The 14,061-nt window shown below is 44.9% G+C and overlaps 1 protein-coding gene across 2 annotated transcripts in view; it reads left to right on the top strand.

The window, feature by feature from the left end:
* LOC126174971 (MOB kinase activator-like 2) overlaps window positions 1-14,061 on the top strand; it is a 355,251-nt gene that overhangs the window by 27,919 nt on the left and 313,271 nt on the right. The window contains exon 1 of one of the 2 annotated variants that reach the window (XM_049921442.1): window positions 2,342-2,926. The exons of the other annotated variant lie outside the window; for it this stretch is intronic. Within the exon in view, the coding sequence (XP_049777399.1) occupies window positions 2,826-2,926 (101 nt within the window). The 5' untranslated portion in view covers window positions 2,342-2,825. Of the gene's footprint in view, window positions 1-2,341; window positions 2,927-14,061 lie in introns of those variants that run through there. 2 annotated transcript variants of the gene reach the window in all.

Raw genomic sequence — 14,061 nt, 5'->3', positions numbered from 1 at the left:
GATGTTACCTTACGGCAGCCCCCAGAGTACAAACTGCAGTTACTTTCCTTTGAAAGAGAATGGTGAAACGTCTTTATTGAGCGAAGTCCAGAAAGATTCTTGAAAATAAGGCCAAAGCTAGCTGGCAAAAGAGCACTTCCGCGATTCTGTTCGTTTGCTGGCAGATACATAGGATGATTAAGGCCACCAGGGCAAAAATTATAGCATTTTAAAACTACATTTTAACTCTGTGAAGTCTGCAAGCAAGATCTTACTTTGCATTTAAGATCTTAGGTGGAAGGTACGTCGTGTAAGCCTTCCCCGCCTCCGCCCCCCCCCCACCCCCACCCCTTCGTTTCCCTGGCGAATCGCGGTTAGTACGCGAGAAGAAAGATTGTAATTATCCCCTTGTATCAATAAAATGTCTAATTTTTCATCCTTTACGCGCGATGTATATTGGAGCAAGTAGCTTGGATTCAGCCCTTCGGAATTTTGATTGTTAGGCTCGCTACGAAGTACAGCGCTTTCTTTTTAGCGTCTCCTACTGGAATTTGTCCTAGAGTCTCACTGAAATGTTCCACAGACTAAACAAACCCGTCATGAAACGCGTACCTATACTTCGAGAAAAAAAAATCTCTCTCTCTCTCTCTCTCTCTCTCTCTCTCTCTCTCTCTCTCTCACTCACTCTGTCATTGGCAACAAACGCCACCCAATACATGTGACGATACAGGCTTCTCAACTGTGTATTATGTTCCGATTTACTTAGTGCCGTCCAGAGGCTCTCTGTGATACATACATGCCACTCGTTAGTACATCGAATCCGAGAATGCCTCCATTCACTCGATGATGATGGAACAAGAGTGCTATTAATGTGGGTCGTTGATCACGCGGGAGTGTCGGGGAATGAAGCTGCTGTTGCTACCGCCAAGGCTGCAGTCCGACTATCTAGGCCTTGTAGCTATTCTGTCCCTTCAGATGATATCTGTGTTGCTGTACGTAGGAACACTGTGTCACTCTGGCATGAACACTGGTCTTCTCTGTATGGGAACAAACTTTGGGGAATTAAACGCCTACCATTGACTTGGACGACTTCCATCGCCCCCCTCGTTGCAAGGAGTCCGCAGCTCGTGGTCTCGCAGTCGCGTTCTCGCTTCCCAAACACGGGGTCCCGGGTTCGATTCCCGGCGGGGTCAGGGATTTTCACCTGCCACGATATGACTGGGTGTTTGTGCTGTCCTCATCATTTCATCATCATTCATGAAAGTGGCGAGATTGGACTGAGCAAAGGTTGGGAATTTGTACGGGCGCTGATAACCGCGCAGTTGAGCGCCCCACAAACCAATCATCATCTCGTCGCAAGTAGACACTTTTAGCTAGGCTGCGTATTGGATACTGTCGTTTCAGTCACCGTCATTTATGTGGAGACCCGGCACCACTCTGTGCTTACTGCTACCAAACACTGACTGTGTACCATTTGCAGACCCAGTGCCGACTTTGTGACCGTTTACGATTTAATGTATATTTGCCGTCTGAATTATCAGATTTCTAGCAGATAGAGGACGAGCTATAGATCACGTTTTACTTTTTATTCGTCGGAGTAATACTGCGAAGGAAACTTAATTTTCAACCGTTTGAACAATATCCTCGAAAAAGAAGTGATCGTTTTTAGCTATCCTTCTACTTCAGTCGATTACGCTCTGAGAATTATCGACGTGAAATTCATTCTGTAATTGACCGTTTTAAGGCGTGACACTGATGCTTATGACTTCAGCTGTTTTGCGCCATGAAGCAACAAACAACTCTCTCTCTCTCTCTCTCTCTCTCTCTCTCTCTCTCTCTCTCTCTCAACCCCCACCCCCGGTTCCCGCCCACTCCCACCATTCAGTCTAATGTGGTAAGTGTCTGAGATCGACGAGAAGACAAGAATTCGTTGAACGGAGGCTTCATAAGCGATCACTTTCATGGATGAAGCAGCGAAGATCAAAAGCGATGTTTCCTATTTATTGAAACTTACAATTGCTGAGCTTTTTTCGTTTTTTCTTGCTCGTGAAGGGGGGCGCGAAAGGTACGGCCCGGGAAAAAGTATCTGCGTTGTACTTCCTACATACTTAACACTTATGTTGCATCGTAAAGAAACAAAATGGGATGGCCCTCCCCAGGTAGCGCACAAAAATCTTCCTTTTTTTGCAGCGAGCGTGGCGTAGTTGTTGGCGCTTACAGTGCTGTACGGACGCGAAAATACGATTAGGGCAAAGTTTGTCGGCTCTGAGCCGGGCGCGCGGGGCTTCGCTGGCGCCGATAATTCTTGGTTGGGCATTCCGACGCGCCAGTGCCGCGGGTTCGCCAGCCGGACGGACACTGTTGTTCTGCGGGCTGTGTGGGCCGACTATGTGTGGTGTGTGCTCTGTCGCTGACCGTCGCGTTTCAGTAAAGTAACTTCTGGTTGTATTCTAGTGATAAAAAAACTACTTCCTGGACACTGCTGAATTCCTTGTTCTACCGATGTGACTGGCATGCTGGAGCTGCACATCTTAATTAAGTCCGCTATTTGTTGGCTGGCAGTGAGTTCACTGTTAACGATTGGCTGCATCTGCATTCACATACTACCCGTTAGATGTCAGTGTGGCTCCGTCTGATCGGTTCATTTGACGGGGTCTAGTCGGCCGAACGATAGGATACGAACCATCAAGCCTCGTCTGTTGTCGTTTAAGAGTGTCTGAAAGTCGAAATAGCGAGGAACAGTGCCAGAGTCAAAAGTTCCGGTCAGAGCGAATCAAAGTTCTGTATTGAAGGCTAAGTGCAGCTGAGGAAAAGTTTATTGTAGGCTGTGAACAGTATACTGAACGATGTTTACATTCGGTGGCGGCGGCCGAAAACTACTCAAGCTTACCAGCCTCAGCAACAACGTCGTCATCGAGGTAGACGAGACAGTCACATGTTTCTGCAGGTAAATATGATATCCGTGTACAAACACTCTAGTTTCAGTTATTCCATTGCTCGGTCCATCTTTTACGTCACATTTCGTACCAATCTTACCATGCTGTTGTGTAACGTTAAGTTCATACATATGAACTTTTTTTCTCTCTCTATCTGCCAAAGCTTTTGTTAAAATTCATCATTGTGTGTCTTTATGTTAATTTTTCCATCTGTGGTGCGATTTTAATTATTTTGATTTTGTATTCAAATGCGTTGACAGTATTTCAGAAATATTTTATTCGAGATTGCCGCTAATCCATATTTCCTTAACAATCCGTCTTTTATATGGGGATAGCAGCACAAGGCTTTTTTCCCCCCAATGGTTTGATGTTCACCTTTGGTCTTACCTTTTCCCTTCTCCTGTGCTACATATCGGATTCCCATAAATTTTCTCGTTTAAATATCATTTAGATTCAGATTACTCGGTTCCGTACGTCTTTTGCCTTTGTCGCGATTGGCCATTCCTTACGATCTCTCTTTAATTCTTACCTTACTTGTTCGATTGACTTTTTTTTTAATATTTCACAATTCCTCTGGTTTGTCCTGACTGTTTTTTCCAAGTATCTGTCGTGCCATTTGAAGGCGAGATTTGCTCCTGCAGCTTGTTATGTCACGTTCAGACTCTGGGTCAACAGCATTCTTTTTCGTCACGTCCTACTTCAATCGAAACAAAACTGATTACATTCTATAATTTTAGGCTTGTCCGAGGTTGATCTCACTACAATTTAAGAATGGAATATACGCTTTCATCTCTCCCCCTCTCTCCCATCCCAAGGATTCTTCGATTCCACTTATCAAAGAAGTAAAATTATCTGGTAGGGAATAGTGGTTTATTAAACAAGTCAACTGTTATTATCCGTCGCTGTCATTTGAAGGTAAAAATTCCGTCTTGTGTTATAATTGTCTGATAAGGAATTTAGATAGATGGTGCAGTTACATTTTCTGCTATTGTTGCTTACGCAAAGCTTCTGTGTGTCCCAATCGGCCGGCAACGGTGGTCGAACGGTTCTAGGCACTTCAGTCCGGAACCGCGCGACTGCTACGGTCGCAGGTTCGAATCCTGCCTCGGGCATGGATGTGTGTGATGTCCTTAGGTTAGTTAGGCTTAAGTAGTTCTAAGTTCTAGGGGACTGATGACCACATATGTTAAGTTCCATAGCGCTCAGAGCCATTTGTCCCAATCGCTTCGAATTGCGTAACCTTTAAGTTTGAGATTTTACTTACTCGCTGCGGCTGTAGTTGCAGTTCGCTATGAAGCTCAAACTTTTCACCTCAAATACCTCACAGAGCTGTTACTTATCCTTGTTTTAGTTTAACAGTAATTTTTGTGCGAATTTCTCAACCGCAGTGACAAGAATGGTCCGTCGGAAATTGGCGATAACACTAAGTACTCCTTATAGTAGAGATGATACAAACTGATAGGAACTCTTGATCGACGGGCAGGTTTTTAAATTTCACCAGGCACATTCACTAGTCCTGTACCTGCAGACACACTTCGACAGCCTTTCTATCGATTTTCAATTTCTGCGTTTATTGTTCTTCTAAATTAAGTGTGGGTATAGCTGGCGAAACAGGTGTCAAATCAACGTCCGGCCGTTTTGTGCTTTCGCTACATTACTTAAGATGAGTAATCACGAAAGCGAACTCTTCGTTGAGCGCTATGTCACAAATACTGGAGTGACCTATCTCAGTGACAGATTGCGGACTTAAATCAGGAAATAATGTTTCCAATCCTGTTTCAGACTTCTCTTGTGCCCGTGACGCACTGCTTACGAATAACAGAAAAATTCTTCATGCAAGACAATAGTCGCTTTCCTCAGTCTTTTCAAATCATATGACTTCAGCAAACGAGCATCAGAATTAAGCATTAACATACAGAAATAAAAGAGCTGGACTCATTACGAATTACAGAAAACTGCCGCCATTTATCAGTATTTACCGAACGCCTTGTATTCATTATTTTAGTTTTCTAAATCTGAGATTTAATTTGATGCTTCATAACCAGTTCAGTCGTAACTTCGTAAGGTGACACTTTGCGTAAAACCTGTGCTACTGACACAGATTTTTGTCAAGTTACAAATGTAGTTATCGAAGCATGTTGTCGCAGATTGTAGCTATGGGACTGTAATCAGGACACAGCCTAGTGATGACTTAGTTATAATAAGGGACGATACTGCAAATTCGATTAAGCATCCGTCGCCGTAAATGGCGGACATAAACGAGATTAAATTTCGCCTTTCAGCACAGGTTTTCCCAGAGTTAATTTTACACGAGGTTGATTTTCGTTGAGATTGACATCGTCGCTCGATTCGTGATAGTTAATATTTGAAGCTTTCGTAAGACATGAGTCAATGATACATTAGCTTGCAATTAGTTCTACATCTCTTTTAAGACCCATTCAGCTCTCTTTTAAGACCCATTCAGCAATCTAGTTCACTAGTAACAAGTGAAGAAATTCAAAATGAAAATGCTTAAAAAAGAGCGTCATAATTCTTGACAATTGTTTAATCTCAGCTGGTGGCCCGGCGAAAAGGGAGTGGGTGTTCTACACTTAAATACTACTCAACCCGTAAAATTTTGTTACTGCGAGGGTGCAGAATCTGTAACAAAACTGTCCAAATCACTGTAAAATGCATGTGAGGATTTCTACTGTACCATGTATAGGGGTGGGTGTCTTCCTGTTCCAATTGTATGCTGAGCGCGAGAAAAATGACTGCTTAAATGCCTCTGTGCGCGCTGAAATGAGCCTAATATTGACTTGGCAGTCCCTACAGGAGCGATATGTGGAGGGCTGTAATGTGTTCCTAGATTCCTCTTGAAACTTGGTAAGCAGATTTCTGCGAGATAATTGATGTCATATCTTCAAGCGGCTGGCAACTCAAGTTTCTCAGCAAACTATACGATAATACATAGGGGTTTAATCGTTGGCAGCGTAAATTTCCAATTCCGCTACTTCTCTTGTTTATTTTCATACCTTTCGAATTTCCAAGTCAATAATTAGCCTCTCCTGCTTACATAACTCGTCATCCGAAAAAGAAATTCATCAGAACTACTGTATTCATAAGGCAGCTCAGGAGCTCACATTTGGCCAGCGAATTCCCAGTGTACCTTTTAATTATTCACTTCAAACCTCCTTTACTCTGGAAGTAGGACAGCGGTGGAAGTGCCATAGAGGCCTCGTTACTGGGCACTTGCAGTTTAGTAAGTCAGCACTGTCACTGCGCCCTATCTGTTTACTGTAGTGCACTCAGACCATTATTTCGGGCTTTTGAATTAAGTGTTTATTTCGGTGTAACTACAAATACTAGATTCTAGTAGCCTTACACTTGTGGGCATGACGGTCACTGACATGCTAAATATATGGATCGTAATTTTGATCTAGATGGGATTAGAACTAGCTTCAGAGACAAAAATACATTTCTCGGTTGACCGTTAATTTGTGGTTCTAACATTGTGACTATATAAACAACTGTAGCATGAAAATTTTACTGTTATCAGTTCAATATTTTAATGCTGTTAAGTCTTTGATGGCAGACTGCAATCCCAATAAGAGAAAGTGTTACTAAAAGTCATTCTGACTTGGATGTAACATGCAGCTCTACGATATTTGGTTGTGAACTTTATGTGTAATAGTATATTTCTCTGTCCAGGATATCCTCCCAAACACTTTTGTCGATTTCAAGCAAGTTTTGCACAGAAGAAGCAGACCTCACGTATGTAGACACTATAGGGTTTATAACCACCTAGCTCCAATATATATATAATTTTTTTTCAGACCAGGCAGCCCTGCACGACAGGTGTGTTGTATGGGAACAGTACCAGCGTGCTAAATCAACCTGCTTTTGCAGGGCAGTGTATGTCAGAGGAAAGAAAACGTTTTCCAGAGTGCCCTGCATGACAGGCGTGTAGTAGTAGTAGTAGTAGTAGTCTGCTTTATAGAACTGTGTTGCAGGGGCTACATGGATCTGTACGTATGTCTGGGGACAGGTTGAGATGGATAGAGGTGGTGATAGAGGGAGTGAGGGGGAGAAGGAAATGGACTGAGAGGGGAGGAGGAGATGCAAGAGACAGGTGTAAAGTGTAAAGAGGTAGTTGGCTGGTGGAAAAGGAAGATAGGAGTTGGAGATGGAATGAAGGATATGGTCAGAGGGAGGGGGTGGGGGAAATGGACAAAGGGAAGGGAAGGCGGAGATGAAGAGACAGAGTGAGGAGGAGTAGACAGAAGTGGGAGGATGAGGTGGAGAGACAGAGGAAAGAGGTGGACGCAGAGAGGGGAAGGAGGGGGTGTTTTCAATACGGGTGTTGAATACATAGGAGGGCGAAACTGTGGAAACCCTTTTATGACACTTTAACTCGCTGACATCCCTCACAAAATATTTTTTTAAAAAAGTTTTTCAGTAACTACATTTTCGCCATTCATGCTATAAAATTGCTGCATGAGACATAATGTTTTAATTTGTTACTTCTATACTACTAACTCTGTTTGTGGCACACTCTGCAGACAGTATTTGGATGTACCACTGAATGTACCTGCAAAATTATATCATTGCACGACTTGTGACTAAAGAGATATGAGTCATAAAAATTGAGATTGTGAAAAACGAAACTGTGGGATGAAATCAGCTAGAGACACAGGTGAAGCCACGCGGGGTAGCCGAGCGGTCTAAGGCATCTTGTCACGATCCGCGCGGCTGCCCCCATCGGAGGTTCGAGTCCTCCCTCGGTCACGGGTGTGTGTGTCGTCCTTAGCGTAAGCTAGTTTAAGTTACATTAAGTAGTGTGTAAGCTTAGGGACCGATGACCTCAGCAGTTTGGTCCCATAAGACCATATCACAAATTTCCAATTTACACAGGTGAAATTTTTGTACAGATGTGAGTGAAATATGTTAAATATTTGTGAAGTATGTGACAATGTGTAAAAAGCACCTCCTAAACCACTGGATCGATTACAACCAAACTTGATACACATGTTACTTACTGTCTGTAAATAAATACTGTTGGGGCAATAACTAGCAGCGCCATATTGGGTTGTGGTGATCATGTGGGGATAGAGGTGGGAGGAGGAGACAGACAGGAGGACAGACAGTGGGGAAATGGATACAGAAAGGGGGGAAGAAGATTGACAGGGGGAAGGGAGGGGGTGGAAATGGACTCACAGAGAAAGAGAGGGAGGAGGAGATGGAAAGACAGAGGGAGGAGGAAGAGATGGACAGAGAGAGGAGGGAGGAGGAGGAGGAGGAGGAGGTGGACAGGAAGAGGGGCTAGGAAGAGATGGATTAATAAAGGATTGGAACAAGTAAATACCCAGGCAATCCTGGGTACCTAGCTAGTAGTTCATAAGTTTCCGATGCTATGTATAAAATATTTGACAAGACAGTATGTTAAGCAGACTGTGAAATGTGGTAACTGATACTTCCAACGTAGACGTAAAAATAAATGATATCATCGTTTCACAGCGATAGCAGTTTTATCAGCTTTAGACATCCCCCGTTTATATTATTCCGTACGTTATTGTTTTCATCAGTCCGAAGGCTGGTTTTAAAATGGTTCAAATGGCTCTGAGCACTATGGGACTTAACATCTGAGGTCATCAGTCCCCTAGAACTTAGAACTACTTAAACCTAGCTAACCTAAGGACATCACACACATCCATGCCCGAGGCAGGATTCGAACCTGCGACCGTAGCGGTCGCACGGTTCCAAACTGTAGCGCCTAGAACCGCTCGGCCACTCTGGCCGGCGCTGTGTCGCACAGTTTGCGATTTAGAGATGGCAGAGTTAGAGTGCGAGGTGCCGGGGCTAGCAGTGTATTTAACACTAAATTCTTCTAGAATCTACATATGTAAATGATGCTCTAAGCCGCCCCCCCCCCCCCCTATTCTAACTCCGACTTTTGCTGTTGCGCATGGATTAAAAAGATACGCGAACTGACTGTAATCAACCCTGCAAGTGGAGTAGAAAAGAGTTTGGCACCTGCAGTAATTTAATTTGATAAGTTAAATACAGGAAGGTTTCATTAACGTAGTGAGAAATGATAGGGTTGCTCTACCGATTAACAGAATGAAAGTTCTGTCCAAAATAACAATATGATTTATTAAGACTAAACACAAAATATTAAACAAAAACACATGAAACATTTACAATACATCAAATTGGCTCAAATTGGATACTCAAATAAACGCTGTGAAGGTGAAGTTGTCCCTAAACTAGATTGTGACGTTTATGACGAAGTGGTATGTGGAGCCAATTCCTTGCAACTCGAATCTTAAGAGAGACACACAGCTAACCCAACATTAATTGCTGCTACATTAGTGAGAACTCAGACAATGAACACCCAAGATAGAACAAAGTTAGAAAAGACGAACAGGTGCGCTCTGCTGAGCTCTGATTATCGCCTAGCAAAAATGCCTGCTTTGCCGGTGCTGCGGACGTACATTACCAAGCTGTCTTCTTAGCTGCAAGGACACGATCTGGCGTACTGGAAGCGATGGCTGGTTGCTTCGACGTCCCGTCGTGGTGATGATAATGTCGCGAGTATAGCCCGAAACAAATTGTCCTGGTCTGGTTGTTCCAGACTTAAGACTTCCTATCAATACAAATGCGCCTCTGAGCGAGACGAAGAAGGCTCGCCACACAATCACTGACGGTACAGTGATTGATTTTCACAAGCGAAGTCACACAGTAACTCCGATACAGTCAACTTTAGCCAAAACTGCCCAAGACAGACAACATAGGCCGCTTGTACGCAGAACGCTCAATTGCCAACTGTACTCGGAAAGTTACGTTGAAGTCGAAACTTCAGCAGCTTCGTTAAACAGTTACAATCAAATAAAAGTATATTAGACAGCCAACGGAAGGCAGGCTGTCCAGAGCAGCGAGAGCTCAGTGTTGTAACCTACTCCGACTGAAAGGCGAGAGCCGACGCCCACCAGAGCACCCGTACCAAACGAACACAGAACATTCCCGCCCCCACGACAGTGCCCGTGGTTAACCGTTCCAATCAGCAACTCGAAAACCGGCGGAAAATTCCACTCTATTGCCGGAGCACTACCATTCCACCAATGGAGATTCTTGGCGCCAATTTCTGCGCCGATTTTGCTACGTTACGGAGCTATGCCCTGAGCAAGCCAATCACAGTTACGATTTTGCAGAAAGCGCGGGAATTTGCCCGCCACAACTGCCTGGGTACACAAGTCATTCCCACGCATCGCTGGTAGCCCGCCAGAAAGTGTTTTCGCTAAGTTTCTGCGAAGTAACGGAACCTCTAGCCCAGCCGCTACTTCAGGCCCTTTGCGAGCGTGTCTCCGCCGCTATTCTACAATGTCGGCGTCTGGAAAACATTCACTCGACTCCCTCACACCAGTCGGCTTACCCTTTCAAGATCAGCAGAGCCCGCCTGTCACCGGACCACACGGGTGACGAGAGACGCTGCGTGGGAAGTCCGCGTGTGAAGGAATAGCGACTTTTCACCGCATGCAATTAGAGAGGAAAATCGTGAGATAGAAATATGAGAGGGGACTCATGCCACCTCTCAAGAGGAGCATTAAATTTTGCGCGAAACTCAAGAAAACATTTACAGAGCTACACCAAATGGTACAGGATTCCTACGGTGATGAGTTACTCGGTATTACGAATGATTCACACAGTTTGAAAATGACTGGACAGAAGTTAAGGATGACCCTCGTTCAGGACTCCCTTCGACGTCTACCGACGACGCTCATGTCAGGAACGTCAACGAAACTGTGCGTGCCAACCGAAGACTGACTGTCAAAGAGATTGCAAAAGGATGTAACATTTCAGTTGGTTAATGTCATGAAAACCGGACACTGCATCTGGGAATGCATCCTGTTGCCGCCAAGTTCGTCCCACGGCTCGTGAGGCAAGACCAGAAAGACCTTCGTAAACTTTGAAGAGCTTGAGGATCGCACAGATCAGAACGATATGCTCATTAAGAGAATTATAACTGATGATGAGACCTGGGCCTACAGTTATGGTGTGGAGACCAAGGTTCGGTCTTCACAGTGAGTCGGGAAAGGTTCTCCAAGGCAAAAGAAAGCTCCTCAGGTCAGGTCAAACGTCAAATCCATGCTGATATTTTTCTTTGAGTTTGAATGATTATTTCGTCATGAATTCGTGCCACAGGTACTATCGGGATGTGTTATGAGAAAGGAACTGCCTGAAATGTGACGAGACAGTTCATGGCTCTTGCATTACCATAACGCACCCGCACTTTCATCCCTGTTGGTGCGTGACTGTTTCCTGTGGGCTTTTTTTTTTATTTCCAAAGTTGGAAACCCCGTTGAAAAGACAAAAGATTTGAGATTTGCAACGATAGACGAGATAAAAGAAAATCCGCAGACGGTGCTTAGCGCGATCCAGCAAGAGGCGTACCAAGACTGCGGAAGTGGAGGCGGCGTTGGGAGTGGTGTATCAGTTGTGGAGGAGTGTATTTCGAAGGAGACCATGCACAAGTAAAAGGTAAGCATAGAAAAATTTTGTGGACAAAGTTCCGGAATTTTTTGATCAGACCTCGTACACACATTCCTTACGGCATGGTGCTCCATGGAGTACTGCACTTGGGGAGAAAATGGGGCAGCAGAATGGCTCGAATTCAAGATATGACATTCAATGTCGATTCACTCATTGATGCCGCGAAACTAGCTTGTTTTAACGGTTAAAAGTACCGCGAAACGCAACAGTCCGTAGTTCTAGGAAAAATGTAATATACACATAAATCATTTTAATTGAATCATCTATGGGTTCTTGGTGAAATATTGTAAATTAACTAAACAAACACTGAAAAATGGTTTCGGGTTATAAGCCCATTTTTCGTGAAAATGGCCTTAAATCCGAAACCTAGGTTGTGCAGTAACAATAATAAAATTTGTGAAACAAGGTAAAAATGGTGTTTAATTAATACATAAAAATATTTATTTTTACAGTAAGCTATAATGCCCAGTTTTCATGTAATTCGGGTACTTTTATTGTGTGGTAGTGCACTGAAATGCGCTTTCTTTAGCAATTTAACAGCAGCAGAAATGAAGTTTGAAATTTTCGTCAAGTATGGCCTTTGTGTTAGTTCATACTCGAGAAGGATTTAACTTTATCATTGTCAGATTCTGCGATATTTCTGTAAGACATCTGCTCCCGAAAGAAATCTTTAACGCTTCGTAGCATAGAGGTTTAATTACGAAACCGAACAATTACGGCACGTAGGCTTCTCAAAGATGTGATCCAGTTTTGTCCGCTTGATTTGCTTCATCAGCCAATCATAGCGCTTAACTAACGGTTATGAATGCCTATAAAAATTAACAGTTGCATCATGATTCTTATCTGCGGTAACTGATATCTCACTAATATTATCTGCGTGTCCATTTCTTTGTAATTTCGAATATTTACTTGTTCACAAAGTGGCTGGGTCGTTTCCTATTTATATTGATCAGTCAAGGGAGTAACTGCTAGCAGTTTTTTCAGCTAATTCTCTTTTTCTTGAATACTAATGATGGCTTAATTATAGTTTCTCCTAAGCGTGTGGAAAGGGCTCCCATGCGTTATTTTTACACTCCTGGAAATGGAAAAAAGAACACATTGACACCGGTGTGTCAGACCCACCATACTTGCTCCGGACACTGCGAGAGGGCTGTACAAGCAATGATCACACGCACGGCACAGCGGACACACCAGGAACCGCGGTGTTGGCCGTCGAATGGCGCTAGCTGCGTAGCATTTGTGCACCGCCGCCGTCAGTGTCAGCCAGTTTGCCGTGGCATACGGAGCTCCATCGCAGTCTTTAACACTGGTAGCATGCCACGACAGCGTGGACGTGAACCGTATGTGTAGTTGACGGACTTTGAGCGAGGGCGTATAGTGGGCATGCGGGAGGCCGGGTGGACGTACCGCCGAATTGCTCAACATGTGGGGCGTGAGGTCTCCACAGTACATCGATGTTGTCGCCAGTGGTCGGCGGAAGGTGCACGTGCCCGTCGACCTGGGACCGGACCGCAGCGACGCACGGATGCACGCCAAGACCGTAGGATCCTACGCAGTGCCGTAGGGGACCGCACCGCCACTTCCCAGCAAATTAGGGACACTGTTGCTCCTGGGGTATCGGCGAGGACCATTCGCAACCGTCTCCATGAAGCCATGAAGCTGGGCTACAGTCCCGCACACCGTTAGGCCGTCTTCCGCTCACGCCCCTACATCGTGCAGCCCGCCTCCAGTGGTGTCGCGACAGGCGTGAATGGAGGGACGAATGGAGACGTGTCGTCTTCAGCGATGAGAGTCGCTTCTGCCTTGGTGCCAATGATGGTCGTATGCGTGTTTGGCGCCGTGCAGGTGAGCGCCACAATCAGGACTGCATACGACCGAGGCACACAGGGCCAACACCCGGCATCATGGTGTGGGGAGCGATCTCCTACACTGGCCGTACACCACTGGTGATCGTCGAGGAGACACTGAATAGTGCACGGTACATCCAAACCGTCATCGAACCCATCGTTCTACCATTCCTAGACCGGCAAGGGAACTTGCTGTTCCAACAGGACAATGCACGTCCGCATGTATCCCGTGCCACCCAACGTGCTCTAGAAGGTGTAAGTCAACTACCCTGGCCAGCAAGATCTCCGGATCTGTCCCCCATTGAGCATGTTTGGGACTGGATGAAGCGTCGTCTCACGCGGTCTGCACGTCCAGCACGAACGCTGGTCCAACTGAGGCGCCAGGTGGAAATGGCATGGCAAGCCGTTCCACAGAACTACATCCAGCATCTCTACGATCGTCTCCATGGGACAATAGCAGCCTGCATTACTGCGAAAGGTGGATATACACTGTACTAGTGCCGACATTGTGCATGCTCTGTTGCCTGTGTCTATGTGCCTGTGGTTCTGTCAGTGTGATCATGTGATGTATCTGACCCCAGGAATGTGTCAATAAAGTTTCCCCTTCCTGGGACAATGAATTCACGGTGTTCTTATTTCAATTTCCAGGAGTGTATTATTTATTCCGATCTGTTGATAAGTAAGCACGGTCTGTTATTAATTATTGCCAGTCTTTAAAGTCTGTGTGTCCATGCTCCTTTGTTTTCAGGAGATTGCTTTCGAGGAAAGAT

The sequence above is a fragment of the Schistocerca cancellata genome, chromosome 3 (assembly GCF_023864275.1).
Source record: "Schistocerca cancellata isolate TAMUIC-IGC-003103 chromosome 3, iqSchCanc2.1, whole genome shotgun sequence".
NCBI lineage: Eukaryota > Metazoa > Arthropoda > Insecta > Orthoptera > Acrididae > Schistocerca > Schistocerca cancellata.
This window is presented reverse-complemented; position numbering and strand designations above follow the sequence as displayed.